The sequence below is a fragment of the Schistocerca piceifrons genome, chromosome 1 (genome assembly GCF_021461385.2).
Source record: "Schistocerca piceifrons isolate TAMUIC-IGC-003096 chromosome 1, iqSchPice1.1, whole genome shotgun sequence".
Classification (NCBI taxonomy): Eukaryota; Metazoa; Arthropoda; class Insecta; order Orthoptera; family Acrididae; genus Schistocerca; species Schistocerca piceifrons.
Window position 1 is genome coordinate 300,880,047 of NC_060138.1, and position 23,732 is coordinate 300,903,778.

Here is a 23,732-nt window from a genome sequence, read left to right on the forward strand (position 1 = left end):
AATCCGTAGGTGATGGCCATGCACTGCAGTAGCAGACCTTGGGTGGCCTGAGTGAGTCACGTCATCGACAGTTACTGTCTCTGTATCTCTTCCATGTGCGAACAACATCGCTTTGGTTCACTCACAGATGCCTGGACACTTCCTCTGAGCCATAATCTGTAGGTAGCAGTCATGCACTGCAGTAGTAGACCTCGGGCGGCATGAGCGAGGCATGTCATCGACAGTTGCTGTCTCCCTGTATCTCCTCCATGACCGAACAACATCACTTTGGTTCACTCTGAGATGCCTGGACACTTCCCTTGTTGAGAGCCCTTCCAGGCACAAAGTAACAATGTGGACACGATCAAACCGCAATGTTGGTCATCAAGGCATGGTTGAACTACAGACAACACAAGCTGTGTACCTCCTTCCTTGTGGAATGATTGGATCTGATCGGCTGTCGGACCCCCTCCATCTAATACGCGCTGCTCATGCATGGTTGTTTGCGCTGTTGGGTGGGTTTAGTGACATCTCTGAACAATCAAAGGGTCTGTGCCCATGACACAATATCCACAGTCAACATCTGTCTTCAGGAGTTCTGGGAACTGGGGTGATGCAAAACTTTTTCTGATGTGTGTACTTGCTTTCATTCTCCTTTTAACCGGCTGTTCAAATTACCAATTTCTCAAAAGGAGCACAAATTAAAATTCAACACAGCTACATATACTGAAAAAATGAATAATTACCCTGCTAATTGTGTACGTAATATTTACAAAAAAAGCTAAGACTTACAAGAATAATATAGAACTATGGGAGGATTCAAATCTGAGGGACAAAGACAATGACAATATGTACATTTCACTTCTGTAGTACAGGGTTTTTGGGGGTAGGGGGATTGCATCAATTTTCAGCAAGTAAAAAATTAGTATTTATTTATCACCTAATAACAACCTACTATTATTTTTGACTGGTAGTGTGGTTACGAAAAGTATACTACATGAATTAGGAGTATAAAATTACCGTGTACCGATTGTGGTGCATCTTACATTGGACAAACTGGATGCAGAGTCAAAGTTCGGTAGCGTGAGTATGTGACGTTCAAACAGAGGGATGTGACAGAAAAATCATATTTTTCCACTCACCTCATCCAGAGCGGACATGCAATTAAATCTTGCTTGTCACATTTTAAGTTGTTGCATCATGCAGAGAAGTGGTTGGTTTATGGACCTACTGGACGACATTGAGACTTTTTGTCGTAAGAGATCCTCCAATGTCCACCTGCTAAATGAGCAGATCATGGTGAAAAGTACCCACTTCTGGGAAGTTTATCTACATCTACATGGTTACTTTGCAATTCACACTTAAGTGCCTGGCAGAGGGTTCATCGAACCATTTTCATACTACTTCTCTAACATTCCACTCTCGAATGGCACGTGGGAAAAAGGAATACCTAAATCTTTCTGTTCCAGCTCTGAATTCTCTTATTTTATTACCATCCTGTTGAAAGATGAAGTCGGCGCTGTCGGTCTCCAGTTGTGGCATGAGCCAATTTTCCAGCATGTCCAGAAACACGTGTCCTGTAACGTTTTTTTCGCAGAAGAAAAAGGGGCCATAAACTTTAAACTGTGAGATTGCACAAAACACGTTAACTTTTGGTGAATTGTGAATTTGCTGCACGAATGCGTGAGGATTCTCTACCGCCCAGATTCGCACATTGCGTCTGTTCACTTCACCATTAAGAAAAAATGTTGCTTCATCACTGAAAACAAGTTTCGCACAGAACGCATCCTCTTCCATGAGCTGTTGCAACCGCGCCGAAAATTCAAAGCGTTTGACTTTGTCAGGGCTTCTAGCAAATTGTAAACGGTAACGCTTCTGCTTTAGCCTTTTCCGTAAGATTTTCCAAACCGTCGGCTGTGGTACGTTTAGCTCCCTGCTTGCTTTATTCGTCGACTTCCGCGGGCTACGCGTGAAACTTGCCCGCACGCATTCAACCGTTTCTTCGCTCACTGCAGGCCGACCCGTTGATTTCCCCTTCCAGAGGCATCCAGAAGCTTTAAACTGCACATACCATCGCCGAATGGAGTTAGCAGTTGGTGGATCTTTGTTGAACTTCGTCCTGAAGTGTCGTTGCACTGATATGACTGACTGATGTGAGAGCATTTCAAGCACGACGTACGCTTTCTCGGCTCCTGTCGCCATTTTGTCTCACTGCGCTCTCGAGCGCTCTGTCGGCAGATACCTGAAGTGCGGCTTCAGCCGAACAAAACTTTATGAGTTTTTCTACGTATCTGTAGTGTGTTGTGACCATATGTCAATGAATGGAGCTACAGTGAATTTATGAAATCGCTTCAATCATTTGTAATAGCCCTGTATATGAAACTAGCCAGTACTGTGGAACTGAAACATTTCGTTTCAAATACACTGATTGCCTCCGCGGAAAAGATTAATAAAAATCAAATTTCTTTAGCAGACAGACAAAAATAACTTCATTGTTCCACAAGGCGATTAATGATTGACTGTCAGAAAGGTGGAAATAAAATAAAATCTGAAACTAATGACATATTTTAGCCTTCCATAATTATGTGAATGTATTTTAATTCACTTGATAGCTCCCGGGCACAGATATCTGTTTTGTTTTCATTTGACGTGTGAGTAAACGAAGGGGAAACAACAAAATCACTAAACATAAACACGGGTCACATGGAGACTACCCACTATATCTCAGACTGCTCTGCGCATCAGCCCCGGATCGATCTACGATATTTGCGAGCCGGGTCAATGCTAAAAAAACATCGAATTTTCAAAAACATATTCATCTTGTAGCGCACATCTTTCTGAAAAGTCTGAAACATAAAACATGTGTTCCAGGAAATGTAAGACATATTACTTGGTCTTAAGTATGCCAAAGTGCAGCGCCATGCCTCTTCATAAAGCATTCTTTTAGCGCACGTCACTGTATCTCGTTCTGTGGAACTGAAACGTGTATATTTTGTAATCGATGCCATCAAACTATATTCAGGACAGTGAATACTGAAATTTCCTGTGGTGCCTCTCCTGCTCTCAGTAGGCCAGTTTGACAGCCTGCCCCCCCCCCCCCCCAACTCCCCTTTTTTTTTATCTCGCATTTGATAGCGGATGGGATTATTTGTTATTGGCAGAACAAGAACTCCTCAGAAAATTTGAACACTCTATTGCCTATTAAGCTAATAACTTGCTGTTTTGTGTGTGTCATAAAATTAAATATAGGATACATAAAAGCAATAAAGACAAAAGATAAGCAAGAAATTACACATTTCTTTGATCCTTACCTCCAAGAATTTTTTTTTTTCTCTCTAATCTTGCTACAGCTTTACACGGCACACTTTCCTTTCTGTGAAAGAATCTATTGCTTCATCAAAGTTCGTCAAACATTTTGCTAAGTGAAAAATCGAAATGTCGTTATCTAATACTGAAAAAGCTGTTAACACAAATAATACCCAAGACTGGTGCGGTTTCTCGATCTGATTACGTCTATTTTGTCCATGTCTGCTAGATAAAACAAAATAGGCCTTTCTAATATGGCAGCAATTTTGTAACACACAGCAAACAAAGGAGACTGTTTTGGCACAAATGGCCATTTTTATAACACGACAGAATATAATTCACGAAGTACCTATATCAAATACCTATTAGGCCTACTACAAGCAAAAAGCTTTATGTTACGAAATGGTGTCACATTTCCTTCATACGCACCAGTTTCTCAAGCATGAGATCGAAAAGTAGTATAACAAAATTTTTATATAAATTGCAATCACCTTCTTTCTTGTGGTCTTCAGTTCTCAGACTGGTTTGATGCAGCTCTCCATGCTACTCTATCCTGTGCAAGCTTCTTCATCTCCCAGTACCTACTGCAACCCACATCCTTCTGAATCTGTTTAGTGTATTCATCTCTTGGTCTCCCTCTACGATTTTTACCCTCCACGCTTCCCTCCAATACTAAATTGGTGATTGCTTGATGCCTCAGAACATGGCCTACCAACCGATCCCTTCTTCTAGTCAAGTTGTGCCACAAACCTCTTCTCCCCAATCCTATTCAATACCTCCTCTTTAGTTATGTGATCTACCCATCTAATCTTCAGCATCCTTCTGTAGCACCACATTTCGAAAGCTTCTATTCTCTTCTTTCCCAAACTAGTTCTCGTCCATGTTTCACTTCCACACATGGCTACGCTCCATACAAATACTTTAAGAAACGACTTCCTGACACTTAAATCTATACTCGATGTTAACAAATTTCTCTTCTTCAGAAACGCTTTCCTTGCCATTGCCAGTCTACATTTTATATCCTCTCTACTTCGACCATCCTCAGTTATTTTGCTCCCCAAATAGCAAAACTCCTTTACTACTTTATTAAGTGTCTCATTTCCTAATCTTATTCCCTCAGCATCACCTGACTTAATTCGACTACATTCCATTATCCTCGTTTTGCTTTTGCTGATGTTCATCTTATATCCTCCTTTCAAGACACTGTCCATTACGTTCAACTGCTCTTCCAAGTCCTTTGCTGTCTCTGACAAAATTACAATGTCATCGGCGAACCTCAAAGTTTTTATTTTTTCTCCATGGATTTTAATACCTACTCCAAACTTTTCTTTCATTTCCTTTAGTACTTGCTCAATATACAGATTGAATAACATCTGGGATAGGCTACAACCCTGTCTCACTCCCTTCCCAACCACTGCTTCCCTTTCATACCCCTCGACTCTTATATCTGCCATCTGGTATCTGTACAATTTGTAAATAGCCTTTTGCTCCCTGTATTTTACCCCTGCCATCTTCAGAATTTGAAAGAGAGTATTCCAGTCAACATTGTCAAAAGCTTTCTCTCAGTCTACAAATGCCAGAAACGTAGGTTTGCCTTTCCTTAATCTAGCTTCTAAGATAAGTCGTAGGGTCAGTATTGCCTCACGTGTTCCAATATTTCTAGGGAATCCAAACTGATCTTCCCTGATGCCGGCTTCTACCAGTTTTTCCATTTGTCTGTAAATCATTCGCGTTAGTATTTTGCATCCATGACTTATTAAACTGATTGTTCGGTAATTTTCACATCTGTCAACACCTGCTTTCTTTGGGATTGGAATTATTATTTTCTTCTTGAAGTCTGAGGGTATTTCGCCTGTCTCATACATCTTGCTCACCAGATGGTAGAGTTTTTTCAGGACTGGCTCTCCCAAGGCCGTCAGTAGTTCTAATGGAATGTTGTCTACTCCCGGGGCCTTGTTTCGACTCAGGTCTTTCAGTGCTGTCAAACTCTTTATGCAATATCATATCTCTCATTTCATCTTCATCTACATCCTCTTCCATTTCCATAATATTGTCCTCAAGTACATCGCCCTTGTATAGACCCTCTATATACTCCTTCCACCTTTCTGCTTTTCCTTCTTTGCTTAGAACTGGGTTTCCATCTGAGCTCTTGATATTCATACAAGTGGTTCTCTTTTCTCCAAAGGTCTCTTTAATTTTCCTGTAGGCAGTATCTATCTTACCCCTAATGAGATAAGCCTCTACATCTTTACATTTGTCCTCTAGCCATCCCCACTTAGCCATTTTGCACTTCCTGTCGTTCTCATTTTTGAGACGTTTGTATTCCTTTTTGCCCGCTTCATTTACTGCATTTTTATATTTTCTCCTTTCATCAATTAAATTCAATATTTCTTCTGTTACCCAAGGATTTCTACTAGCCCTCGTCTTTTTACCTATTTGATCCTCTGCTGCCTTCCCTATTTCATCTCTCAAAGCTAACCATTCTTCTTCTACTGTATTTCTTTCCCCCATTCCTGTCAATTGTTCCCTTATGCTCTCCCTGAAACTCTGTACAACCTCTGGTTCTTTTAGTTTATCCAGGTCCCATCTCCTTAAATTCCCACCTTTTTGCAGTTTCTTCAGTTTTAATCTACAGGTCATAACCAATAGATTGTGGTCAGAGTCCACATCTGCCCCTGGAAATGTCTTACAATTTAAAACCTGGTTCCTAAATCTCTGTCTTACCATTGTATAACCTATCTGAAACCTGTCAGTATCTTCAGGCTTCTTCCATGTATACAACCTTCTTTTATGATTCTTGAACCAAGTGTTAGCTATGATTAAGTTGTGCTCTGTGCAAAATTCTACCAGGCGGCTTCCCCTTTCATTTCTTAGCCCCAATCCATATTCACCTACTACGTTTCCTTCTCTCCCTTTTCCTACTACCGAATTCCAGTCACCCATGACTATTAAATTTTCATCATACATTTCTTCAATTTCTTTGTCATCTACAGAGCTAGTTGGCATATAAACTTGTACTACTGTAGTAGGCGCGGGCTGCGTGTCTATCTTGCCCACAATAATGCGTTCACTATGCTGTTTGTAGTAGCTTACCCGCATTCCTATTTTCCTATTCATTATTAAACCTACTCCTGCATTACCCCTATTTGATTTTGTATTTATAACCCTGTATTCGCCTGACCAAAAGTCTTGTTCCTCCTGCCAGCGAACTTCACTAATTCCTACTATATCTAACTTTACCCTCTTCATTTCTCTTTTTCGATTTTCTAACCTACCTGCTCGATTAAGGGATCTGACATTCCACGCTCCGATCCGTAGAATGCCAGTTTTCTTTCTCCTGATAACGATGTCCTCCTGAGTAGTCCCCGCCCGGAGATCCGAATGGGGGACTATTTTACCTCCCGAATATTTTACCCAAGAGGGCACCATCATCATTTAACCATATAGTAAAGCTGCATGCCCTCGGGAAAAATTACGGCTGCAGTTTCCCCTTGCTTTCAGCCGTTCGCAGTACCAACACAGCGAGGCCGTTTTAGTTAGAGTTACAAGGTCAGATCAGTCAATCATTCAGACTGTTGCCCCTGCAACTACTGAAAAGGCTGCTGCCCCTCTTCAGGAACCACACATTTGTCTGGCCTCTCAACAGATACCCCATCTTATTCTTCCGTAATTTGTGTAATGTCCCCGTTTCTTCTCCTTCCTTGTTCTAACAAACAATCTTGTCATCACTAATTCTGTAGCTATTCTTGTCATTGTCAAAATTTGTTAGCCAATTAACTTCACTAACCCTGCCAGAATCACAGGTTTAGTTATCCCACGATTATTTTCCGGTTAGGCGTTATTACGTGTTCGTAAAACACGTTTTCCACGTGACTTCCAGAACAGAACTTACGCGGCTGCTACCTGGGGTCTGTACTACTGGTCCTTACTAGTGTAGCGATCTAGCCCAAAATTTTCTGTCAAAATTTCATTTTCTTGGATACACCGAGAAGATAAAACGTAATCTTTCTCACCTGTTATTCCTGTCAGTCATTTATTTCCATTCTGGTAGTCTGAATCTATGGATTTCGATGAAAAAATTCCCGGGTTTTTCCCCAGATCTCCCGGGTCATATACACCTTGTACAGTGTCATCTGCAAACAATCTAAGGGGGCTGCTCAGATTATCACCTAGACCATTCATATAAACCAGGAACAGCAGATGGCCTATGACACTACCTTGCGAAATGGCAGATATCACTTCTGTTCTACTCGATGATTTACCGTCTATCACTACAAACTGTGACCTCTCTAAGAGGAAATCACGAATCCAGTCACACAACTGAGACGATACTCCATATGCATGCAATATGATTAATAGTTGCTTGTGAGGAACGGTATCAAAAGCCTTCTGGAAATCTAGGAATATGGAATTGATCTGAGATCCCTGTCGACAGCACTCATTACTTCATGGGAATAAAGAGGTAGCTGTGTTGCACAAGAACGATATTTTCTGAATCCGTGCTGGTTATGTATCAATAAGTCATTTTCTTCAAGGTGATTCATAATGTTCGAGTAGAGTATATGCTCCAAAATTCTATTGCAAATTGAGGTCAGCAATATGGGTCTGTAATTCAATGGCTTACTCCTATTTCCCTTCTTGAATATTGGTGTGACCTGTGCTACTTTCCAGTCTTTAGGAACAGACCTTTCGTCAAGTGAGCGGTTGAATATGACTGCTAAAGAAAGGCGCTACTGTGTCTGCATACTCTGTGAGGAACCTGATTGGTAAACCATCTGGACCGGAAGACTTGCCTTTCTTAAGTGATTTGAGTTGTTTCGCAACACCTAAGATATGACAAACAAGGGGTGACAACACCCAATTCAATATGTCCATTCTCATGTCACATACTTATTTGACCAATTAACAAGTCAATATTCGAGTATGGTCTTGATACTTACTTTCTTACTGTTTTCACCCAGGTAAGAACTAGTGATCTCACTATGTAATACATTTAAAAGCAACTAAAAATGTCACACTGTCAGTTTATAGCCCTCTACAAGATCTATCCCACTGCTAAATGTTCTGCTGGCATTTCTGTTGTTGCCATAGTATGGCATGTGTATCTTGTTCCTTGGCCCAGAGAGGTCGCACGTTTGAAAATAACCATGTTCTTACTTAGTCCCTGTTGTTTGAACATATTTTATTTCCCATAACTCTGTTACATTCCTTTGTTTAACTTATTTGTTCATTTTTTTTGTTCCACTGGCTGGCTTCATGTTGTTGTTGTTGTTGTTGTTGTTGTTGTCTTCAGTCCTGAGACTGGTTTGATGCAGCTCTCCATGCTACTCTATCCTGTGCAAGCTTTTTCATCTCCCAGTACCTACTGCAACCTACATCCTTCTGAATCTGCTTAGTGTATTCATCTCTTGGTCTCCCCCTACGATTTTTACCCTCCACGCTGCCCTCCAATACTAAATTGGTGATCCCTTGATGCCTCAGAACATGTCCTACCAACCGATCCCTTCTTCTGGTCAAGTTGTGCCACAAACTTCTCTACTCCCCAATCCTATTCAATACTTCCTCATTAGTTATGTGATCTACCCATCTAATCTTCAGCATTCTTCTGTAGCACCACATTTCGAAAGCTTCTATTCTCTTCTTGTCCAAACTATTTATCGTCCATGTTTCACTTCCATACATGGCTACACTCCATACGAATACTTTCAGAAATGACTTCCTGACACTTAAATCAATACTGGATGTTAACAAATTTCTCTTCTTCAGAAGCGCTTTCCTTGCCATTGCCAGCCTACATTTTATATCCTCTCTACTTCGACCATCATCAGTTATTTTGCTCCCCAAATAGCAAAACTCCTTTACCACTTTAAGTGCCTCATTTCCTAATCTAATTCCCTCAGCATCACCCGACTTAATTAGACTACATTCCATTATCCTCGTTTTGCTTTTGTTGATGTTCATCTTATATCCTCCTTTCAAGACACTGTCCATTCCATTCAACTGCTCTTCCAAGTCCTTTGCTGTCTCTGACAGAATTACAATGTCATCGGCGAACCTCAAAGTTTTTATTTCTTCTCCATGAATTTTAATACCTACTCCGAATTTTTCTTTTGTTTCCTTTACTGCTTGCTCAATATACAGATTGAACAACATCGGGGAGAGGCTACAACCCTGTCTTACTCCCTTCCCAACCACTGCTTCCCTTTCATGTCCCTCGACTCTTATAACTGCCATCTGGTTTCTGTACAAATTGTAAATAGCCTTTCGCTCCCTGTATTTTACCCCTGCCACCTTTAGAATTTGAAAGAGAGTATTCCAGTCAACATTGTCAAAAGCTTTCTCTAAGTCTACAAATGCTAGAAACGTAGGTTTGCCTTTCCTTAATCTTTCTTCTAAGATAAGTTGTAGGGTCAGTATTGCCTCACGTGTTCCAGTGTTTCTACGGAATCCAAACTGATCTTCCCCGAGGTTGGCTTCTACTAGTTTTTCCATTCGTCTGTAAAGAATTCGTGTTAGTATTTTGCAGCTGTGACTTATTAAGCTGATAGTTCGGTAATTTTCACATCTGTCAACACCTGCTTTCTTTGGGATTGGAATTATTATATTCTTCTTGAAGTCTGAGGGTATTTCGCCTGTTTCATACATCTTGCTCACCAGATGGTAGAGTTTTGTCAGGACTGGCTCTCCCACGGCCGTCAGTAGTTCCAATGGAATATTGTCTACTCCGGGGGCCTTGTTTCGACTCAGGTCTTTCAGTGCTCTGTCAAACTCTTCACGCAGTATCGTATCTCTCATTTCATCTTCATCTACATCCTCTTCCATTTCCATAATATTTTCCTCAAGTACATCGCCCTTGTATAGACCCTCTATATACTCCTTCCACCTTTCTGCTTTCCCTTCTTTGGTTAGAACTGGGTTTCCATCTGAGCTCTTGATATTCATACAAGTCGTTCTCTTATCTCCAAAGATCTCTTTAATTTTCCTGTAGGCGGTATCTATCTTACCCCTAGTGAGATAGGCCTCTACATCCTTACATTTATCCTCTAGCCATCCCTGCTTAGCCATTTTGCACTTCCTGTCGATCTCATTTTTGAGACGTTTGTATTCCTTTTTGCCTGTTTCACTTACTGCATTTTTATATCTTCTCCTTTCATCAATTAAATTCAATATTTCTTCTGTTACCCAAGGATTTCTACTAGCCCTCGTCTTTATACCTACTTGATCCTCTGCTGCCTTCACTACTTCATCCCTCAAAGCTACCCATTCTTCTTCTACTGTATTTATTTCCCCCATTCCTGTCAATTGCTCCCTTATGCTCTCCCTGAATCTCTGTACAACCTCTGGTTCTTTTAGTTTATCCAGGTCCCATCTCCTTAAATTCCCACCTTTTTGCAGTTTCTTCAGTTTTAATCTACAGGTCATAACCAATAGATTGTGGTCAGAGTCCACATCTGCCCCTGGAAATGTCTTACAATTTAAAACCTGGTTCCTAAATCTCTGTCTTACCATTATATAATCTATTTGATACCTTTTAGTATCTCCAGGGTTCTTCCATGTATACAACCTTCTTTCATGATTCTTAAACCAAGTGTTAGTTATGATTATGTTGTGCTCTGTGCAAAATTCTACCAGGCGGCTTCCTCTTTCATTTCTGTCCCCCAATCCATATTCACCTACTATGTTTCCTTCTCTCCCTTTTCCTACACTCAAATTCCAGTCACCCATGACTATTAAATTTTCATCTCCCTTCACAATCTGAATAATTTCTTTTATTTCATCATACATTTCTTCAATTTCTTCGTCATCTGCAGAGCTAGTTGGCATATAAACTTGTACTACTGTAGTAGGTGTGGGCTTCGTATCTATCTTGGCCACAATAATGCGTTCACTATGCTGTTTGTAGTAGCTTACCCGCATTCCTATTTTCCTATTCATTATTAAACCTACTCCTGCATTACCCCTATTTGATTTTGTGTTTATAACCCTGTAGTCACCTGACCAGAAGTCTTGTTCCTCCTGCCACCGAACTTATTTTAATACTGTACTTTTCATGTTGACAGAATTGTAAATGGATCCTCTTCCAATAGTTTGTAATGCAAAAATATATGACATATCATCCTCTATTTAGTATCACTGAGCAGACTATACTTATGGTTAGACACGTGATTTCTTACCATGTTTAGCCATTACTTGTGGTTTAATTGTCCAGTACATTTTTAAATTTTTTTAATTACATAACTATTCTCCAGCACCTCAACAGAGGGCACCACAAGGCTCTGCCATCACATTTTCTTCCTGTTCAACATGTAAGCCTTAAGACTCCTATAAGTGTGACACCACCAATATTGTTTACTACTTACCACTTTGGACTAATGTCACCTGTTGTTATACAGTCTGTAATTGTGTGGTGCTTATGTTTGCACTCATAATGCAGTGACAACTACCTTATATTTGTTCCTGATCTTCCTATCTTGTAATATGTAGGACTGAGGATGACTATGTAATAGTCGAAATTCAGATCCACAGATTTCACTATTGACTGCTGTCCTTTTCTCCACTATCGATGTTCAAATAGGTGAGCACTACATGTAACTGCTACACAAAACAGTTCACCGAAGTAGCTTGCTGTGGTTGCTTCTGCAAGTTAATATAGAAATTAACTCATTCCATCCCTGAAGGCTCTTTTCCATGGTGCGAGTTATGGAACATAACGTGCGAATGAATGAGTTTCATATAAGTTTCCATCCTTAATGGAAGGCTGAAGTTAACTTTTTACAGATATTATCAATTACTGTTCTAAATTAATAAATGGATGACTGGAATTGAAAATTTACATATATTAAGAACTATTGTTCTACATAAATACTTCAAAAACTGCAGTCTCTGTCATATCTAATCTCTAATATCATTTCTGATCATGACAATATTCAGTTATTTAACAATACGTAATTTTACCTTTCCTCCGGTGATTCCAAGACCATTGTTATTTAGTTTTAGCACTTCCAGAGAATAACAAGTTGAACTCATTAGTAGGGTCACCAGTCCTTCAACTCCCACAGGTCCAAAAGCATTATCACTTAGATCCAACACTGTTAACTGGGCTCCAGCAAGCATCAATCCACTGCTTAGATGTTTCTGTGGGCAGAACAGTAAGCATGTAATAACCCTACATCCAACACACACACACACACACACACACACACACACACACACACACACACACTTCTCCAGAGGCATAGTGATTACGCTTCAATCACTAACTGTAAAAGTTGAGTGTAGAGCCCCATTAAATAATTATGGGGATAAGAGAGACCAGAGGAAAACAAACGTTACAGGATTTATATTTCAGTCCAAAAAGTATGTACCAGTACACATGACAGGAAAGATGGAAACATGCGAACCCTGTGTACAATCTCAAAACTGTTGGCACTGAAGTAACTTCTGAGACAATTACAATGTCATCATCAAACCTCTTCCTGAATTGTAATTCTCTTCTGAAATTTATTCTTGATATCCTTTACTGCTTGCTCCATGTGAAGATTGAATAATGCTGGGGATAGCCTACAACCCTGTCCCATTTTGTTATCGAGCACTGCTCCTGCCCCCCCTTGTAGTCCTTAACTCATAAGGGCAGTCCGATTTCTGTAAAAGTTGTAAATTGCCTTTCACTGCCTGTATTTTATCCCTGCCACATGTTCTACTGGTGTAATTGGTGTCACTCATGGAAAAATTCCTATAGTAGTTGGTGTTAGAGCTGCACCTTCTTTAGATTGAAGTCAGCTGATAGGTATATATGCTTAAAGGAAGTCCCTCTTAACTAATGGCTCACCTTGCGAGGATGTAATGTTTCCAAGTAGAGAAGGAATTACTTTATTTCATCAAAGTATACGAGGTATTAGAAATAAAGTTAGTGAACTGCTTATAGATGTCGACTCTGAATTTATTGGTATATCAGGGCACCATTTAAATAATTTGCCAATTAATAGGCTTCCTTTACCAGGATACAGATTACCTGGCTGTTTCTCAAGGAGTTCCTTGCGGAGTGGAGGAGTGGCTATATACGTAAAAAACAGTATTCCACTAGAGTCCATAGATGTATCATGACACTGCACTGAACAGATATTTGAATGTTGTGCAGGGGAAGTTGAATTTAGTAATACTAAACTTATAATTATTGTTGTTTATAGGTCCCCTAACTCCGACTTCAAGGAACGGTAAGTTTCCTGAGCGATTAAAGTACTCAGCAGTAAAATAAGTTTATAAAAAGGGAGAAAGGGATAATGTGGATAATTTTAGACCTATTTCTATGCCATCACTGTTTGCAAAAGTTACTGAAAAGGCTGTGTATGTAATGATAATTGATCATTTAATATCACAAGATTTACTATCAAATGTACAGTTCGGCTTTAGAAGTCGTTCAACAACTGAAAATGCTATATTCTCTTTTCTCTGTGAGGTACTGGATAGGCTAAACAAAAGATTTTGAACGCTTGGCACATTTTTTGATTTAACTAAGGCATTTGATTGTGATGATCATAAAATATTGCTCCAGAAGTTGGACCATTACGAAATACAGGGAGTAGCTCACTACTGTTTCACCTCTTACTTTAGCAACAGGCAGCAAAAGGTCATTATTCACAGTGTTGATAATGGCTGTGATATGGGGTCTAAGTGGGGTACTGTCAAGTGGGGGATGCCCCAAGGATCAGTATTGGGGCCACTCCTGTTCCTTATTTATCTAAATGATATGCCCTCTAGTATTACGGGTAACTCTAAAATATTACTGTTTGCTGACGACACTAGCTTGGTAGTAAAGGATGTTGTGTGTGACATTGGCTCAGTTTCACATAGTGCAGTACATGACCTAAGTTCACGGTCTGTAGAAAATAAGCTAACACTAAATCACAGTAAGACTCAGTTTTTACAGTTTCAAACACACAATTCAACAAAACCTGACATTTTAATTTCACAGAACGTGGACATACGATTAGTGAAACTGAACAGTTCAAATTTCTAGGTGTTCAGATAGATAGTAAGCTGTCATGGAAAGCCCACATTCCGGATCTTGCTCAAAGACTTAAACTGCCATTTTTACTATTTGAATGGTATCAGAAGTGAGTGATCGTTCGACACAAAAATTAGTCTACTTTGCTTATTTAGCATATGTCGTATGGTATTATATTTTGAAGTAACTCTTCCCATTCCAAAAGGATATTTTTGGCTCAGAAACGGGCGGTTCGGGCAATAATTGGTGTAAGTCCACAAACCTCTTGTCGACCCCTGTTCATGAGTCTGGGTATTTTGACACTGGCCTCTCAATATATATATTCCTTATTGTTATTTCTTGTTAACAATATTAGCTTATTCTCAAGGATAAGCAGCTTTCACTCGGTTAATACTCGGCAGAAATCAAACCTGCATTTGGATCGGACTTCCTTAACTCTTGTGCAAAAAGGGGTGCAGTATACTGCTGCATCAATTTTCAATAAGCTACCACTCGAATTCAAAAATCTTAACAGTAATCCACACACTTTCAAATCGAAACTGAAGAGTTTCCTCACGGGTCACTCCTCCTATTCTGTCAAGGAGTTCCTTGAAAAATTAAGCTGATTCTTATTGTATTGTTGATTGCATCTACTTAAACTAATGGAGTGACTTTTTTCAGGTTCATAAACATTTATTTTTATCTGTTATTACTTTTATGTTGTAATTTCATGTACTGACCCATTCCATGGCCTTGGATATTTGCTCCTCACAGATGTTTGTGTCTGTATATGTGTGGATGGATACGTGTGTGTGTGTGTGTGTGTGCGCGCGAGTGTATACCTGTCCTTTTTTCCCCCTAAGGTAAGTCTTTCCGCTCCCGGGATTGGAATGACTCCTTACCCTCTCCCCTAAAACCCACATCCTTTTGTCTTTCCCTCTCCTTCCCTCTTTCCTGACGAAGCAACCCTTGGTTGCGAAAGCTTGAAATTCAGTGTGTGTGTTTGTGTGTTTTTATTGTGTCTATCTACCAGTGCTTTCCCGTTTGGTAAGTCATGGAATCTTTGTTTTTAATATATTCTTCCCATGTGGAATGTTTCTTTCTATTTTATTTAAATAAAATAAATAATAGATTTGCCTTTCTTTAACCTTTCTAAGAGAAGTTGCAGCATCAGTACTGCGTAAAATGATCTTACATTTCTCTGGAACCCAAACTGATCTTCCCAAAGATAAGCTTCTACCAGATTTTCCATTCCTCTGTAAATAATTCATTTCAGGACGAGGAGGCAAAGATTAGTGTTTAATGTCCCATCGGCAACAAGGTCATTAAAGACGGAGCACAAGCTCAGATTAGGGAAAAGGGAGGAGGGGGGGAGGGAGGAAATCAACCATACCCTTTCAAAGGAACCGTCCTGGCATATGCCATGTGACGATTTAGGGAAATAATGGAAAAGCTAAATCTGGATGGCCACACACAAGTTTGAACCATTGTCCTCCTGAATACCACCTAGCTCGGTCAGTCCATTTCATTATCTTGCAACTATGACTTCTTAAATTGATAGTTTGGTAGTATTCATATCTGTCAGCATTGGACTGTCTTAGTATTATTAGATTTTCTCACTTCAAAGGAGGCAGGTACTGCCCGTTGTGAATACTAGCAAACCATTAGTTTATACTGGTAATAAAAGTCTACATTTTCTGATAACATTTGTACCAATCTCGCAACATGCTGTTTGCCGAGACAAACTCTGCCGCTGCCTCCTCCTCCTACCAGAGCAGCCAGCTTATAGCTCATAAAAGAACCGAACATATAATGGATTAATACGTCATATAAGTGACATGAAAGTTAACAGTGAGTTGTTAGAGGAACTAGGTACAACTTCTTCATTCATTTTTGTAAGTAATATTACCAATCACTGAACACAAACACTACAATGACAATGGCTACTTATTGCTACAGCGTACAGTACTGTTACGTAGCTTGGGTTAGTAATGAGTATTAACATTCTGGAGCAGCGAGAAGTCACCCGACTTTCATTGGTCATAGGGTCCAAGCTGAAGTGTGCGGTCTGTATGGTCTTCTTTGTTTTGATAGAACTAAGGCATAAGTTATTTCATACATTTTTAATAAAAGGTTCATTCGAACTCCTCGCCATTGGATGAATTTCCGCTGGTGACAAACTGTTCTACATAAAGTATTCTATGATAACCTACCATTCACATTTATCAGTTTGAATGAGGGGATCACATCATTTTTCAAAAATGCTACATCAACAAACCTATTCTCCAAATAAGACACTTAACTGCCTTTAAAATGCTTCTTGTAATAACAAAGTTTTATTGGCATCTGTATCGTCTCTGAGGCAGGGAAACAATTTTTCACCTTCCACCATGTAAAACTGTTCTACAGAATATTTAAATTAGCTATAATAATTATTAAACATCATTTTTTCCAGTTACAAGTGGCCACAGCTGAGGAAATTTACTTCAGTAATATCATAAAATATATTGACAACAAAATAAACAATGTCAAAAATTAGCTGCAGTGAGTTAAATGTCAATATGAACATGAAATAGAGCTTTCTGAAGATAACATTTAGCAAGTACAATTTCAAATTTCGTATGAGTGGGTTCAGTAATTCATGCAACAAAACATTGTCGCAGAACTACAACTGCGCAAAACCTGCCTCAAATTTACAAAAACAGTATGATAACTTTTCAGTGTTACGTAATCTGACTTCGACAGAAAAGCTGTAATTTACTTTCCCAGACATGGAATGCAAACCAAACATTGGTCTTTTTTTATATGCCCAGCAGCACAACAGTAAATACTGTTGGCAAATGTAGTGTGAAAATCCGTACATGTGCTGCTGAAAAGCAGCAATGCACAGTGAGGTTAAGCATTACAGATGATGGTCCAAAACTTCCACCATATGTGGTTTCCAATCAGAAAATCCTCCCAAAAGAAGAAAGCATACCACTTGGTATCATTGTAGAGCTTGTGACGGTGGGTGGATGACAGAGGAATTAGTTCTACACTGGATTTCAGCCGTGTGGAATAAGCAGCCAGAAGCTCTCCTTCGCTCAAGATCAGTGCTTGTGTTTGGTAGCTTTTTGCAGGCACACTGGTGAAAGAGTGAAAAAAATCTGAAAGGAGGACACTGATCCAAGCATCCAAAGGCTGCAACACAGTTGTCATGCCGCAACTCGTTCAATCATCCATTCAAAACTAGTATAAGACAATTCTATAGAGATTATATCATGAGCAAAGCAACTTTGATGCCAGGAGGCCATTTACAAAGCACTTCTCTGTCAGAGGCATGTCTTTTGGCTGCTTGATGGTCGATATTGGAAGAACTTGTCATGAAGTTATTTTAAAACTGAAATTTCCAGTCACCTTGATGGGACTGAAGATGACTTTCTTTGTGGTAGTCACCCTGGGTAGCTCACTGAATTGTCTAGTGAGAGCAAAGAAACAGATGCTGGTGATTCTGGCGATTATGCTTGATTGGAGTAAAACAGTGCAACTGTGTGATGTTTTGATGTCCTCAGATTTAATGTACTTTTAGTTATACATTTTCAGCAAAAGCAATAAACATTAATTGCTAATCTTATCAATGTTGTGCTACTTTTACCGTCTACCTATACTAGATTTGATTGCAGTTCTTCATTTGTGTGGCCACAGTGTTCGTAAACGCTTTACGCTTGTTAGAAATACTAGAAATCTGTATTTGCAGCTACGAAAAATGTGGAAGCAGATGAATCTTCCAGATGTAAGCAGAAATCAGACAAAACTGCTGCCACAGACAATGTTTTCAATAGAGAAAACAAAATTCTTAAAGTAAAATATATGCACCCGTACAAGTAGCAAAATAGCTTTAAATACCTTTAATAATAAATTTGATTTATTAAGTGACTGCTACGTATTTTGCAGCAAAGAGTAGCTTCACTGAACACGTCATCGAATTTACATTATATCAAATTCAAACACACGTAATATTTCTGTTATTTGTAATTCTGTGTGTTACGTACGCATGCTTCTGTTTACAAGTACACAGATGCATTGAACACATTGTCATCTGCACTAACTATGGTTGGCTATGTTGGCTGGCTGTAACAGCTGACAGTGCCAACTAAGGCCATTCAAACTGTATTGAAACATCAACTTGCATCAGGTGCTGCACCATGGTTCTTTAGAAACTAAACAAGTTGTACAAACAAGCTAAAGCAGTTTTGCAAAACAAAGTCACTTTTTTTAAGAACAGCTATCGCATTAAATTTTTTAATCCGCACAATAAGTGTAAATGTCATTTTGAAATTGACGTTTATGATCTGAGTGGGAAAAAAATTATGGTTATAGGCCACACCATGATTTTACAAGCCAAAATTTAGGTAAAAAAGTGCAGCCTAGATTTGTGCAAATACAGTATCAAGTATCCAATTACTGTTTGTAAAGCTTGATGTAAGGTGATGTTAACAGGAAGTTAACGCCTATACTTTCAGAATAAAACAGTGACATTTTTTATTATTTTTTGGAATTTTTTTAACATTCTGCAAACTGTCACATGCAAGTATAGGAAAAGAAATAGTCACTAGAACATGAACAAGAAATTGTAGTTTATGCTACCCACATTTACATAGTTAAACCGTGAAAATGTTGACAACTTTTCTCTTCAGAATGACCTGTACTAGTGTATCAATATCACACATTCATTACAAGAAACCTCAATTTAAAGCTCCAGGAGAAATGGAGTGTAGACATTAATTGCATATTATCCAGCAGAATTTGTTCTTAAAAATGAGATGTCCAAATACTTCAGATTTTCCAGTTCAATAGCAGTAGTAAGTGGTGGTGGTGGTGGTGGTGGTGGTGGTAGTGGTGGTAGTGGTAGTAGTAGTAGTAGTAGTAGTAGCAGCAGCAGCAGCAGCAGCAATAACAGCAGCAAAATACAACAAAAAGAAACAAAGTCGTCACAATGAGGAAAATAAAATGATATGCTCACCAAAGCCAGTGGAATCTCCGTTTTCATGCGACCTGTAAACATATCTTTCCATAGTGCTTGCTTAAATTCCTTGTGCCTTTCCAGAGCTTTGGCAATGGCTTTTGCAGCGTCAACTCCAAGTGTATTACCTTCCATGTTGAGGAACTGCATATCCTCACATGATGCAATCGCGTCGACAACTTCTTTAGCTATTTCAGACATATTAAAACTTTACTTAATTCAACAGTATTTTACTTGCTTTTGTTTACTATTCCAACAACAAAAATACTATCTACCAATACACACTTATCTGCCAAACTGCCTTTCCTCGTCACTGAAAACCCCAAATGACTGGCTAGAATGGGCCATCAATAATCAAACACTTTGTCACATATAACTAAACTTAATACAGTAGAGCCCCGTTAATCCGAACTAATTGGGACCGGGCCTTGTTCGGATTACAGATTTGTTCGAATTAGCCGGAATTACAGTGACGAGTTTCTAGAATGAAGTACACCAAACAGATAAGTAGGTACACCATGGTAACAAATGGGAATAAGTGTGGAAACAATGACTCTCTCTCACTCCCTGCCCTTGTTGTTATGCATTGTTGAGACCTTTGTAGTGTCTGAGGTCAGTGCACTGCTAGTTGGCTCGCAAAGCGCTTGGTTATGTTAGTTATTGATCGCTGGCACGCGTAATAGTTGTATTGTATTCGTTCAGCTGTAGTGGTGTACCTATTTTCGTCATGAGTGTACAGAAACATACAACGTTAACTCTCAAAGAAATCTGAATGCTCTAAAGCGGATAGACAATGGTGAGAATGTATCTAAACTGCCAATGGAACTGGGTGTTGGTAAAGCAACCATTTGTGATTGGAAGAAGAACTGAGTGAAGCTTGAACAGTCCTGTGTGTCTTCGGGAAAAACGCTCGAAATTCGGCAGACCCTGAAACAATCCCAGTACGATAAAGTGGATGAAGCTCTTTACCTTCAGTTTATGCAGGAAGGCGAAAGGGGAACTCCTTTGAGTGGAGCACTGGTTCAGGAGAAGGCTGTTTACCTGAACAAGTTAATGAATGTTGATGAGTCTTTTAGTGCGAGTAAGGGTTGGTTGGACAGATTCAAAAAACGTAATGGAATCCATCAGCTAACAATTACTGGAGAGAAGCTTTCTTCTGACCGTGATGCAGTGAAGGAATACTCGGGTGAGTTTGAAAAATGATAAGAGAAGGAAAGTATTCTCCCCAACAAATTTATAACGCTGATGAGACCGGCCTTAATTTTATGGCATTGCCAACAAAAAGCCTGGAAACAAAAGCAGAAGACCATGCTCCTGGTTTTAAAATGTGCGAACATCGTGTGACTTTATTAGCGTGCAGCAATGCTTCTGGTAATCATAAGCTGCCTTTAATGCCAATCGGCAAATCTGCTAGGCCCAGAGCGTTTACAAACTGCAACATAAAGTCCCTGCCCGTATATTATCGTGGTAAGCTGTTCAAAGAATGGTTTCATGGCCAGTTTTCTAAGGAAAATCATTTGTCTCCCTGTGCAATCCTTTTGATTGCTAATGCGCCATCTCATTCCAGCACAGAGGAATTATGTGATGGAGAAATTGTGGCGAAGTTTTTGCCGCCGAATGTTACACTGCTCCTACAACTGATGGACCAGGGCGTACTACAAGCATTAAAACTGATTTACAGAAAACAATTTTTAAGATTGCTGATCCAAGATAATAGCATTCCTTTAGTGGGCAAAACAACAAAAGACCAATGTGAAGGATGTTTATTGGGCTGCTGAGGCATGACAGAATATTTCAGAAAATACTCTCTGAAAATCGTGGAGAAAACTGTGGACATCTCTTTAATTTCAGGACAACCTAGTTGAAAATGGAGAGGAAAATCTACTAAAAATAATACAGACAATCCCTGGATGTGAAGAAGCTAGTGAAGCAGATGTAGATGAGTGGATGGTAGCGGATGGGGCATGTGTGGAGAACCTTACCGATGCTGATTTAGCTGCTGCTGTGACTCAAGACCAGGAAGAAGCAGACTGCTGTGATGAAGTGGCAATGAGCCTGAAAGCGATAAAGGAGAGTTGGTGCCACACAGTGAAGCAGAAGCCCTTGACCTTGCGCTACGTTATTTGGAGCAACAGCTCACTGCTACTCCTGTTGATTTGATTTTATGAGACAATGGCGCAACTATGCGTCATATAACGGACTGTCTTCATTACGCCAAAAAACAATGAGTTTTTGTCATTTAAAAAATGGGGATAAAATGTCCATTGTATTTTATGAAGTTTAACAGCTTCTCTTTCATTGTTATGCATTGTTTAAACATAATGTTTTCTTGCCAATTTTTCTAATACATGTTTAGTGTACTGTATAAATTAAAATAGCGTGTATGTACAGCAGTTTACCGAAAAGTTTTCCATACGCTTATACTGACATTTTTCATATTCTGATTAACCGAATATTCGGATTAGCGGGACTCTACTGTAATTATTAATTAGGATATGTTTCTGAGGCTCAACTCCACCATCCCAGTCTAGAGGTGCCAGTTGCTTGCTTACATGATTTGAGCAGCAATGTTGTCAGTTCTCAAAGAGAGGTATGAGGGAATGAAACGTGTGTGTCAGCTGCTGACTCTACTACACAACCAGTACGAAAGCAGCAGACTGATGTGATTCAAAACAAAAGACTAAGGAATATTGTCACATTCTCGTTTCAATAAATCACAACCTATGAATCTTAACACATTTGGAAGAACGTGGCAAATATTTTGACATCCAAGTTAATTAATTAAGTTGTGTTACTGGAGTCTCCCAACACTACTACAATCTCATAATTCCTGGCACATGCAAGGGGGCAGGGGACTTTGGAATGTATGTGAAAACACAGTATATTTCTTTAATTTAATTTAAACTGTGTTATTGGGTCCCAACCTTATCACCACCTCATAATCTGTAACATGGCTGGAAAAAACCAAACAAATGTAGGTGACAACTACCTAGACCTTGGCCTAAGCTACATTTCACCCTGTCACCTCAACCATGTTTTTAGCTTTCACATTCAACATGAGCAAAATCACCCATCAACAGCAAATAAGAGAATGGTTTCAATTTTGGTATTAGAAATACACTGCCTCCCATCTTGCCTCTCAATGATTACTTGAAAGTACCATCCCACTGTCTGCACAAAACTGGTGCATTAGCAACCTATGAACAATAGAGAAACAATGCTGTGACTTTTCTACACATTGGCCTAAGGAAAAAAAAAAAAAAAAAAATATATATATATATATATATATATATATATATATATATATATATATATATATATATATATATATATATATATATATATATATATATATATATATATATATATATATATATATATTTTTTAAGTTCAGTAGTTTTACTCTCAGATAAAAACAATCTTCCGACTATCTGCATTTGTGTGTCACAATAGCACATTTTGTACACAGAACATATAAGCTCAAATACTAAACTTTTGAGAATAATCTGACACAGATATTTGGGGAGGAGGGGGAGATGAGGAGGGTTGCAAAATTTTGTAAATTGTTACATTCCTGAGAGCAATGCTGCTAGCAACATGAGTATGAGTGTGTGTGTGTGTGTGTGTGTGTGTGTGTGTGTGTGTGTGTGTGTGTGTGTTGGGGTTTATGGGCGCTCAACATAGAGGTCATCAGCGCCCTGACACACATTAAAAGGAACGAATGTGGACAGACCTAAGAAAACTGAAGCACACACGCAAAGAAAGCAGGAAAAGAAAGAAAATGCTACATAATAAAGTAAAACCGAAGGAAAGGGAAAACATAGCAACAAGAATGCCACTGAAATTGTCACTGGCTGACTACTTACATAAAATATGGGCGAGTTTGTCACACAGTGAGCAAATTAAAATCCTCTCCCTAAAATCTTTGTAAAAACATTTGACATGGCACAGAACTTTAAAACTTTAACCACATTCGTCCGAGTGTTGCCTACAAGAGTTGGCAGGTCCGCTGGCAAGTCAGCCCGCGGCCTGCTGGTCAGAAAATAAAACACAATCCAATAAAACGTGGCGCACAGTGACCTGGACGCCGCAAGCACCACACAGTGGAGGGTCTTCTCGCCAGAGCAGGAAGCCATGCGTCATAGGGCTGTGGCCTATTCGAAGCCGAGTGAGGAGTACCTCGTCCCGTCGATGGGGCTGAAAGGAAGTACACCACACACGCGTTGTGGGCTTGACTATGCTAGCAACACGAGAATTATAATGAATCACATTAGAGAGAATGAACAGATGAGAGGATAAATTACATTTTTCAAAAGAGTTATAAAGTCATTCTCAAAAAATGGACTCTACCTGAACTTAGAAACACACTACATGCAGTTCTGTACAACAGTTATACCAACAACTGATGTAGCATATCACTCAGCAAATAGGGTATAAGGTTCCAAAGTTTTGGTTGTACAT

General features: G+C 39.3%; 1 protein-coding gene across 4 annotated transcripts in view; it reads right to left on the bottom strand.

Annotated features, from left to right (window-relative positions):
* The window catches only part of LOC124788828 (ran GTPase-activating protein 1), a 132,823-nt gene that overhangs the window by 103,865 nt on the left and 5,226 nt on the right, over positions 1-23,732 (bottom strand). For 3 of the 4 annotated variants that reach the window (XM_047256135.1, XM_047256112.1, XM_047256120.1), the window contains exons 2-3: positions 19,272-19,459; positions 12,241-12,420 (exon numbers count right to left, since the gene is read on the bottom strand). In XM_047256135.1, coding sequence (XP_047112091.1) covers positions 12,241-12,420; positions 19,272-19,459 — 368 coding nt within the window. Of the gene's footprint in view, positions 1-12,240; positions 12,421-19,271; positions 19,480-19,556; positions 19,574-23,732 lie in introns of those variants that run through there. The other variant, XM_047256128.1, reaches the window with a different exon arrangement.